This window comes from Tasmannia lanceolata, unplaced genomic scaffold (genome assembly GCF_043159265.1).
Source record: "Tasmannia lanceolata isolate RefF3 unplaced genomic scaffold, GAP_Taslan_0.1 ptg000008l, whole genome shotgun sequence".
NCBI lineage: Eukaryota > Viridiplantae > Streptophyta > Magnoliopsida > Canellales > Winteraceae > Tasmannia > Tasmannia lanceolata.
This window is the reverse complement of record NW_027518685.1, coordinates 4,076,079-4,086,808: the sequence shown is the minus strand read 5'-3', so window position 1 is coordinate 4,086,808 and position 10,730 is coordinate 4,076,079. Positions and strand designations below refer to the sequence as shown.

The following is a 10,730-nucleotide window of genomic DNA, read 5'->3' as shown; positions in this document are numbered from 1 at the left end:
GGGTCATATTCACGTTCTTAGTCATCTGGCAAACATTGCACCCCCGTATGTATCGACGAACCTGAGAATGCATTTCGGCCAGTAGAATGCTTTAGCCATTGATACACTGGCGCTGGGCGTCCGTGGTGATCAAAAGGGGCTTAAATATCGCATCCCTTTTATCATCACCCTTTCAAATACAGTGGGCTACCTTATTCAAAGATCTAACCATTCAGTTGTTGGGCCCCGCAGAGGGTTAGTGTTCAGGGGATATATTATATGTAGAGAGAGTAATAAGTGGGGAAATGATATCCTCACTCCTCAGTTTTAATAAAAACACTCCTCATTTTATTTTATTTTTTTAGACTGGCTGTATATACTTTTTCTTGTTTTGTTTTTTTAATCACTAAAATTCTACAATTATGCATGAACCTTACCATCTTTTAATATAATATAAATCTAGTTATCTGTTCTGCATCATCCTGTGACATCTCAGATGATTGTGCTTATTCTCTTTACCATCGTTCACTGCATCTCCTTTTATTTGCTTATCTGCATTCTTTTCCACAGAAGGCCTTGTTTATAAGAAGTTCCCATCTTGATAGTCACAACTTCGCTCTCTGCATTTCCAATTTGGCTATTATGGTTCCCAGATGAACTTCATCTAGCCATCTGCAATTCTCAATGTCCTTGCAGTAGCCCAGACGTGAGTTAGAACTGTGTCGGATGATAAACCAGCGGCACCCTGGACTTGCATTGCCATGTCAAGCACATGCAGTGCCATATTTTCTTTCTTAGCAAGATCAGACAAAAATGAACCTTGCTCTGCAATCAGCTTTCCAAACACTCTCCAAGGGCTCTTTGCACCACCATCTGCGTGCCACTTTCTGCAACATCAACAAGTCTCATGCAATGGTATAATCATCCAGGCCCAAGCAAGATCAGATGTGCGGCTTCTCCATGAGATCGTTGCTTTCTCGAATTAGAAATCGTATAAAACCCTAACCTCAACCGAACCAGAAACCCGAGAGAGACTGTTCTCCAATGACTAGAGCTCCACAGATAGAATTCAAAGCAATTGTTCATACTTTTTTTGGACTATTTTTAACAGCCTTTAACCACTAATTTGAATAGTGTAAATAATGAGAGAAACAACATCAATAAAACAAACAAGGGAGTGCAGACATCATTTCCCCAAATTTTTTTAGATACCAATGAACAAAAATCTCAATATATTTATATATTGTTCCTTTAAACAATATGTTATACTTACAGTTCTTTCGACCAAAATATACAAACTAAAGACATCTTATGCATCCAAACAAGATGTTGTTGAAGAAAATTGCAAATGGAAATAATTTGCCTTGGCTTCTTAAGAAAAATTGAACTTAACTAAAGAGATGTCCAAATTACAACCCAGCATTTGTTATAAGGTTCTTCTATCTCCTCGAGGTCTGATTAGTAAACCTGATTGCTCAGACTCACTTGCAGTTAGCGATCCCGATTTTTCAGACTCACTTGCAGTCACACTTGATAGCATATTTGACATCATCCGGGTCTCAACACAAAATGCAGGTGTGAAAGGATCTGTAAGAGTTATAGAGTTGCTATTGAGCATGAGAACGACGGAAGACATTGTGGGTCTTTCAGTTGCATCTTCTTGAACACATAGTAGTCCCATATGAATGCATCGAAACACCTCGTCTCTCCGGTATTGTTCCCCAAGTGTTCGATCCACTATATCTAACACTGTCTCTTCTCTCCAGTGTCGCCATGTCTGTTGAGTCCATGAAAATTGTAAATCCTTGTCTCTAGCTACATAAATGGATTGTCGAGAGAAACTTAAAAATCTATATATTAGTACTTACATAGCTTAGAAGGTTTGTAGCACCGTCAGACTCTTGGAAACCAGCATTCTTCCGGCCAGTTATGATCTCTAGAACTAGAACACCGAAGCTAAATACGTCTGATTTAGTTGAAAACTGCCCATGCATAACGTATTCAGGTGACATATATCCACTGCATGTGTCAACAATCAAATTATGTTTAGTTCCTCCGTTTAAATTCAAGAGTGCTAGTAAGACACAAGTCTCCTCGCCTTAGTTGTGACATCTCGAAGTGTAAACATACCATTCATTTAAGGTCAGTTCAGTGAGCATGCATTTACCTGAGTTCAGGAGATTTGAGATCCGCTAGTTGGGATACTCTAGATTTGAGTCTAAGATTAAAATAAGGTGATTAAAATTTTTAACTTACTATGTTCCGGCAATGCGATTTGTGCAACCATGGGTTTCATCTCCACCAAAAAGTTTTGCCAAGCCGAAGTCTGAAATTTTAGGGTTCATGTCTCCATCCATCAAAATATTGCTAGCTTTCAAATCCCGATGAATAATCTTAAGCTGGGAATCTTCATGAAGATACAGAAGCCCTCGAGCAATTCCTTCAATGATCTTGTATCGTCTTTCCCAGTCTAGTAGTACTTGTTTGGCCGGATCTGCCTCAAAAAAAAATGCAGTCAGTGTATATAATTATGTAAAGATATGATCAGACTGAGGAAACAGAATCTTTTGAAGTTTAACCCATATAGATGTTTCTCAAGCACCAACATATATTTTTTCAGATCAAATAATGTAAGATTATATAGTTAAATTGGCAAGCGGTCTTCATAACCAATAAAAAATAGCCAATAACAAAAAACTGCTATTAAGTCCTACCAATTCACCAAGACTTGAACATATTAATTGGGGATTTGCTAGGCAATTTCACTGAGAGCCATTTTGCAGCTGACGTTTGCATGAGAGAACAGCCACACAGCCTCACCTTTTAGCAAATTTTGTCTTATTCTTGTAATCCATCTGAGGTGGCTGTTCTCTCATGCAAAAGCCAGCCGCGAAATGGCTCCCCACCAAATGGCCTAGCAAATCCCTAGTAATTAAAGCATCATCATCAAACTTGAGCTTAGACAACTATGGAAGCTACTGTGTGGAATCCTGTTTTGGGTGGCATTCAATTTTCAAACCCTACCGTTAATTAAATGTTATCAGGGAAATCGCAAAGAGCGTACAAAAGTTAAGTTTGTCGGGGGCATTGTTCAGCCAGTTGGTGATTATTTGTCTTTCTCATGGTTTTCCTTTGGCAGTTGTCTTTATTAGCAATGCAGAATCAGTGCACGGAAGCCAAGTTCTAAGTTACCGGGAATGATAGATGCGTTAAACAAGGAAAAGAGCTCCGAAAGAGACGAAAATGGTGGCTGAAATAATGTTCCTAAGTTCAGAACTCTGAACTAAAGTGTACAGTTGGCTCTCAATTGAAGTCAAGCTCTAGCACAAATTAGTGAAGTTGGCCCTTGTCTTACAATCATGGTTCAACTTCAGTTTCAGAATGTGTTTCGGTCCTCACCGAAACCGAAATTTCAGAATTTCAGCCAAAATCCGACGAAACCATAAAAAATAATATTTTTTTAATACCAAATTTCGGACGAAATTTCAGGAAAATATTAAATAATTAAAAAATCGAGATTTATGGTTGAATTTCCTTAAAATTCGGACGAAATTATTGGAAAAAACGACCGAAATTTCAAAATTTCAGTCGAAATCTTGTAACGTTTCGGGTATTGCCGATTTCGGTTTCAGGGTTGACCGAAATCCGAAATTTCCAGTCGATATTTAAAACCATGCTTACAATACCTCACCTCTCGGGTCTGTTGCTGAGAAAGTGGGAAAATATGGTAGTCCACAATAGCTTTAGCTTTCCATCCACTTTAGCTAATACCGTCCAGCTCACCCTTCAAACCTGTTTTATAGTGAATCCACAAGTATTCGTATATTCCTATATCACTCAAAATGCTTAAACCGAGAGCAATAATTTGAAAGTAATGCTCCTCAAGTCTGCTGAATTTTTAACACCTTGTCATTCATAAATTAGGAAGTCCATTCACAAGGCATGCCTATCAGTTAGTAGCTCACGATCTACGAGATTTAGGAGTTTGGATGCACGGGTTTTAGAATATTGGATTTCCTCAAAATCGTGGATGGAAGACGAGAGAAGGAGGCCATCCGTCGTTTTATGATTTCTCGCCCTTCTTTCCGTCGAGAGACTAGGAGATCCCCCCTGTTTCCAGGTTTTAGAAATCTCAGGATTGGGGAGAGATTTCTAATACCTGGATTTCTTACTTAAACCCTTCATCTGCAAACTACTTCCCCTACATCTGCAACTTACTTCCATTGTAAAATCCAGAATTTCACATTTCTTTCCAACTAAAACCTGGATATTGAAATCCACATATCCAAACAGGGGGTTAGGGTTTTGGAATTTCCTCAAATGGTCGGCATGCAACAGTAAATTCCATGCAAACACAGATAAACCAAGCCTTCCAAGGCAGCGTTCCTAATTCTCGTTGAATGATAAGCTTGCCAAGGATTCTTTCAATATTTGAAATGATAATAAACAAACGTCATTTATACGGGGAAATCATCTCCAATGTGACCTCAACGAGAGAATTCAGGGCTGTTTAAACATGAACTTCCATTTGCTTTGGGTTTCTAATGAGGCCTTGCAACAAAAAAAATGTGTAGAAACCAACACTAGTAACTAACACCTTTCACATGGATATAGTCAAAAGACAACCATGCTTATTCAATCCAGTTAAGGAAAAACCGTCTGGAGCTCTGTGGTTCTTCTTCCACTAAGAAGTCAGTCATATCCACCACAATGGAACCATGCTCAGGCTCATGGAAGCAAATGCAAACAGTAATAAACTGTTATGGAATCTGCTCTTTCCTTCAATTTCTTTCCAATTTTGTCATATCTAAGGGTTTCCCACTTCTTAATGCTAAAGAACAGTTTCAAACCATAATTGGGAGTGCGGGGTCATTAGCCCTTTTTTTTTTTTTTTTTTTGAATGGTCAATTTGCTCATTAGCCACATGGTTTAAAATTTCGTTTTCGGTGGAAAACGAAACGAAATTCACATTGAGTTGGAAAAGTACCAAACTTCGCCGAAATGTTTCGTTTCTGTGAAATTTCGGTGAAACGTTTCGGAAATTTCGGAAATTTCACCAAAATTTGGGTGAAATTTTTAGAAGATTTCATCCGAAATTTCGTACCGAAACCGAGATTTAAAACCTTGATTAGACATTGACAACTAGATTCGTAATACATAAGAGGAAGCAGAGGATACCAAAACCCACTAAAATTTTTGCACAGTTCAAGCAAATGTTCCACACCTCTTTTCACAACATCAACAAGAAATCCATAGATAACGAATATTGCTTACAGAAATGAGGATCACTTGCAAATTGTGGTTCAAACTGCTTGAAATTAATGGAGGAAAAGCCCAACCGACAAAACTCACAAGATAAGCTATTTTCAACCACATTCAGACATGATCAGTAATCTTGCAAAACTTCTTGCTTTTTTGACAATTTTCAAACAAAGAGGCTGATTCAAGTTCCAATTATCAGATCATACAACAACAACAGAAACTTGTTGCTATATGGTCAAAGCTGAGTAAGTGACCTGTGTCGCTGTCCATCCAAGCACTTCATGTTTTCTTTTTGAACAGTTTCGGGTGATCATTCCCTACAGAATTTCCTTGCCATGATGTGTCCCAATTCGTATCTAGGAAGTGAAATTCTCTCTTTGTGAACTTTCAAGTGCTGTTGTTGTTTGCAAAAAATCTTATTGAAGAGGAGATCGTTGAGCCTCTTCAATTGAAACCAGAGATACTGTTTTGGTGAGATAGATAGCACGGAGGGAAAATTTTGCGCGTTGATGTGAAGGAGTTTCCATGGTTTGAAGTCACCATAGAGAATCATTAATTGGTGCAGCAACAATTCGGTACAGAGGCTGGCATTATTCCTAGTCTCAAGATTCAATTCAGATTGAGGATAGCTTATTCACCTGCTTCAAGACTCACAGCTTCCGCTTCTGCATCCTAACCGGTACTCATGTTTTGCGACAATAAAGCTGCCCTCCACATTGCAGCTAATATGGTTTCCATGAGTGCACCAAGCACATCAAAATTGACTGCCACATTATCCGTGAAAAGTTACTTGCTGGTCTCATTCATACATCTTATATCCACACCAAAGACCAACCTGATGATATTTTTACCAAACCAACAGGCGGTGCTTTTTTCCAAGGCCTAACTTGCAACTTGCAACTTGCAACTTGCAAGTTGGGTATTTGTGACCTTCACGCTCCAACATGGAGGGGAGTGTTAGGAAATTTTCTCTCTAGGAAGCTTTCTATGTAGGCAGCATGTCATGTTGTACCGTGTGCATGTTGGGAAATGAAGAAAAAAAATAGGAAAGCACATATGTTTGTAATAAAACAAATTACCTTCTCTATTGACGTAATCACAGTCCTAATTTTAGGATCCATTGCTGTATAGTCTACACATAAATATCTGAATACACGAATGTAATATAGCAAAAATCTGAATCAAATATTCCTTTCGTCATTTTTTTCATTTATTCTTTCTGAGCAACCTTGTTTTTCTCTGTCATTTCGATACACTATTTTAGGTTTTTACCCTCTTTTGTCTTTTAGTCTTCAATGAAAAATTCATTGATAACGTAGCAAAAAAGAATGATTATCTGTGTATAGTGGAGCTGTTTTCTCTTTAAGCAGAAGATGAAGCTCGTGACAAATAAGAACCAATATGTTGAGTAAACACAATAAAACCTTATACCAATATGTTGAGTAAAAACAATAAAGCCTTATATCCAAATCTATTGACTTTGTATACTTAATTTAAATCTGAAACAGAACAACGATACATAAAGGGTTGGTTTTTTTTCGAATGGGGTGCATAAAGGGTTGTTAACTAGAATAACATGGGAAACCTTGCCCCTCTGAGCACAAACTAGACAGAAGTTGAAAAACTCATAAGCAAAATTGAGATATCTGTGAGAAGGTCACAAACCAAATAGAAAGGTGTCAAGGCTGGTGTTCGGCAAGTATTCATAAACAAGCATCTTCTCATGGTCTTCTAAGCAGAAACCCAACAACCTTACAAGGTTCTTGTGCTGAAGTTTAGCAACCAACAATATTATCTCATTCCTCAGTTCTTCTATTCCTTGTGTTGATCTTCCTGAAAGCCTTTTTACAGCTATTTCCCTTCCATCCTTTAGCAAACCCTATAGAAAATACCAACATGATTTGAGGAAACCTCACTAATTCAGGTAAAATTTGAAAGAAGACTACTTTCTATAATTTGTAACGGTTGAGAATAATCTCATCTAGTTGATAAATTGCATGGCTCAATTATGGCTATTTGTTACCTTGTAAACAGGACCAAACCCGCCTTCTCCAAGTTTATTTGGACCAGAGAAGTTATCTGTGGCTGCTTTAAGTGTAGCCAAGCCAAATAATAGCGATTCTGAACATGAAATCTCCTCTTGAAATCCAACATCTACTGTAAAACAAATTTTTATATAACAACCATAATAATTATACCATTCAAATATATATATATATATGAGGAAAAGGATTGTATGCTCGAGCGTACCAAGCTTATGGTACGCTCGAGTGCCCCAATCACATGGGTCCCACATTTTTTGTAGTGATCCAAAGCATTCATTTGCAAGGCCCTATCATAGATAGGGTGTGTACCAAAAATCAGCTCCATTGAATCATCCTAACCTCTCCAAAAGTGGAGGGAAAAAATGGGCAGATTTGTTGTCTGTCCATTTTGCCCTCCACAAATGGATGGGTTAGGATGATCCTATGGAGCTGATTTTTGGTACACACTCCATCTATGTTAGGGCCTTTCAAATGAATGCTTTGGATCATCCTAACAAAGTGGGCCCACATGTGATTGGGCACTCGAGCGTACCATATATATATATATATATGGGAAAGGTGTGCGTACTCGGTCGAGTAGATAAGCTTATCTACTCGGTCGGGTTAAAAACAGTGGGGGCCCACATTTTTGGGGTGATTCAAACCATTCATTTGAAAGGCCCTTACCTAGATAGGGTGTCCACAAAAAATCAGCCCCATAGGATCATCCTAACCCATCCAACAGTGGAGGGAAAAATGGGCAGATTCATGGACAAGCTGTGTTTGTCCATTTTTCCCCATTTTTCCCTCCACTGTTGCATGGGTTAGGATGATCCTATAGGGCTGATTTTTTGTGGACACCCTATCTAGGTAAGGGCCTTTCAAATGAATGGTTTGGATCACCCCAAAAATGTGGGCCCCCACTGTTTTTAACCCGACCGAGTAGATAAGCTTATCTACTCGACCGAGTACGCACACCTTTCCCTATATATATATATATATAATCTGTTTTTTGTGTGTGAATGGTTCAAATGACCATACCCCCAGCAGCCCATCTCACACACCCACCACCGCCCCCCCCCCCTCTCATTTCTTCCTTCCTGCTAACACACACACACACACACACACAAAAACAGATTATAAAAATTATATATATCATTTGTGTGTGTGTGTGTGTGAATGGTTCAAATGACCATGCCCCCCGCAGCCCGTCCCCTCCCCCCACCCCCCCCCCCAAAAAAAAAAAACAAAAAACAAAACAAAACAAAAAAAACACCTAACACACCCACCGACAAGTGTAAATTCCTGGCTCCACCCCTGCAGCCTTGGTTACTTGATCTTGTCATCTGCTTTGCCTCCATGTTTCCCTTTTTTTATTGGAAACCTATATGTTACCCTCTCTCTCCTTTTGCCACTAGGCTAGGCTCTTGTTATAATTTCTGTTTCTCTTTCTTATAATAAAGCACTAACTAGTAAAAAAAATGAAGGAATTACAGACAGTCAAATTGCAGGCTACTTACTATTAGTTTGTTTCACTGTCTTTCTCTTCCATAGCCATGCGCAAATGATGGAGATCAGAACCAACATAGAAACCACAACGATGATGATAATAAGAACTGTCTTTGATCCACTCTTTTTTCCTGCATAATCAGTAAGCAAATTCCATCTATAAACATAATTTGGCCACCCTCTGGTACGCTAATGAGACTCCTATGCTGCTGTAGCAGGGAAATTAAAAGAAGCTAAGCCTCGATTTAGAAAGTTAATCGGTAGTATTGGTCAAAATGACAAAAGCTGGTTAAAAGAAAAACGAAGACAACCCAGAAATCATTCCACAAGCACCCCTACTTTTCTCCATTTTTGTTAGAAGATAGAAGGTAGTGACCCTTGAATTTGAAAAGAAAAAAAAACCTAATAATTACTGAGAAATCCTTCTATAAAAACACACATCCCTTTCTTGTATTGTCCTTCTTCTTTTTTTCTGATTACCCTTTCTTCCATATATCTATTGTTCTTTTTTCTGGTCATCATTTCCCTACCAATTCTGATATTTTTATATTAATTGGTCCCAAGCTTAATTTTTCTTAAAATTAAAAGTTCAGAAATCTGCATATCTTATATATATATATATATATATATATATATATATATATATATATATATAGAGAGAGAGAGAGAGAGAGAGAGAGAGAGAGAGAGAGAGAAGAAGAGAGAGAGAGAGAGAGAACTAAATAAGCAATGAACAAACAACACTTACCGGAAGGCTCTGAAGGAGGAAGAGGAGGTACTGCAACTGTCCCAGGAGGGGGTGGTGAGGCATCAAAGAAGGGATATGTTTCATACCTTATAGTACAACTCACACTATAAAAATTCCCTCCAGTTAGATTAGCACAACCGGTCGGAATGTCACCGATCATGGTTTCAAGGCACGACTGACAGTCTCCTTGAGACAAATCTCTAGTGCACTGCCCCAAACCATAAACCCTTGTAAAATCCCCCACTTTGGTATCCCCTATGGCTATTTTTAAAGGGTTTGAAGATGCACTCAACGTCAAATTGCTCATCAAATCTCCTAATCTCCCATTAAAAAGAACTGGGTCGGAAGCTTCCTGTGCGCGACATATCGGACGTTGAATCCCACTGTTGAGTTGGGAGAAAAATTGCTGGTTCGAATAGCGTAAGATACAGTTATAATAGCGAACAACAGCTTGTGTTCGGTTTGGACAGAGTTGGATAATCTCAACTGAGGCATTTTTTAGGCAAGCCTCGCAATCTTGAGCAGAAGCACCAGACATGCACTGGGAATAGCCATAGACTCTGTTTGGGTCTTGGCCAGAGGTAGTATTGTAGAAGGTGTTGAGATTTTGAGCATTATTACCCTGCAGAGAAGGAAGAAGGGCTTTGAGGTTGGTCTCGAATTGGCTCCCGGTGCTGTAATTAGTGGAGCCCTGGCATAAGGTGAAGATGGGAATTTCGGCTTCAACGGGGCTCTGAAGGAGGAATAATAAAAGGGTAAAAGAAAGTAAATCAATGAGTTTTGGTAAAGAAAGATAGATCATTTCGAAAAGCGAGAGCAAAAAGCCCATACATCGAATGTGAAGAAGGAAGGGGGGAAATGGAAAAGTTTTGGGGCCGAAGCGGAACGCCAAACGCGGTTAGTGCAGAGTGGAAGATTCCATGAGACAAAAAAAAAAAACTCAAAAACTTCAAAGTCGAGCTATGGACAAAACATCAGCAACCTAGTGCCGTCCGTTCACTTAATCCTATTTTATAAAGAGAAAAGTACCGAACAGACAACATAGTATGAAAGGGGGCACCTTTCATCTTGTCGACCAAGCACCTTTCACCTTTCACCTTGCAAATAGTGACCCTAACGCCCTCTCGTTTGAGAATCATTACATGATTATCTTCACAGCCACTTTTTTTCCTATTTTATTATTGTCTTAAAAGAATATGAGCTGCATT

General features: G+C 38.8%; 1 protein-coding gene across 4 annotated transcripts in view; it reads right to left on the bottom strand.

The window, feature by feature from the left end:
- The window catches only part of LOC143883997 (cysteine-rich receptor-like protein kinase 25), a 34,626-nt gene extending 24,014 nt beyond the window's left edge, over positions 1 to 10,612 (bottom strand). Inside the window, exons 1-7 of one of the 4 annotated variants that reach the window (XR_013252629.1) lie at positions 9,523 to 10,612; positions 8,786 to 8,905; positions 7,265 to 7,398; positions 6,907 to 7,120; positions 2,236 to 2,473; positions 1,848 to 1,998; positions 1,337 to 1,756 (exon numbers count right to left, since the gene is read on the bottom strand). Coding sequence is in view for 3 of the 4 variants with exons in the window: in XM_077387341.1 (XP_077243456.1) it covers positions 1,406 to 1,756; positions 1,848 to 1,998; positions 2,236 to 2,473; positions 6,907 to 7,120; positions 7,265 to 7,398; positions 8,786 to 8,905; positions 9,523 to 10,351 (2,037 nt within the window). In the remaining variant the exon portion in view is untranslated. Of the gene's footprint in view, positions 1 to 1,196; positions 1,757 to 1,847; positions 1,999 to 2,235; positions 2,474 to 6,906; positions 7,121 to 7,264; positions 7,399 to 8,785; positions 8,906 to 9,522 lie in introns of those variants that run through there. The other 3 variants (XM_077387341.1, XM_077387342.1, XM_077387343.1) reach the window with 3 other exon arrangements.
- Positions 10,613 to 10,730: the final 118 nt, after the last annotated feature.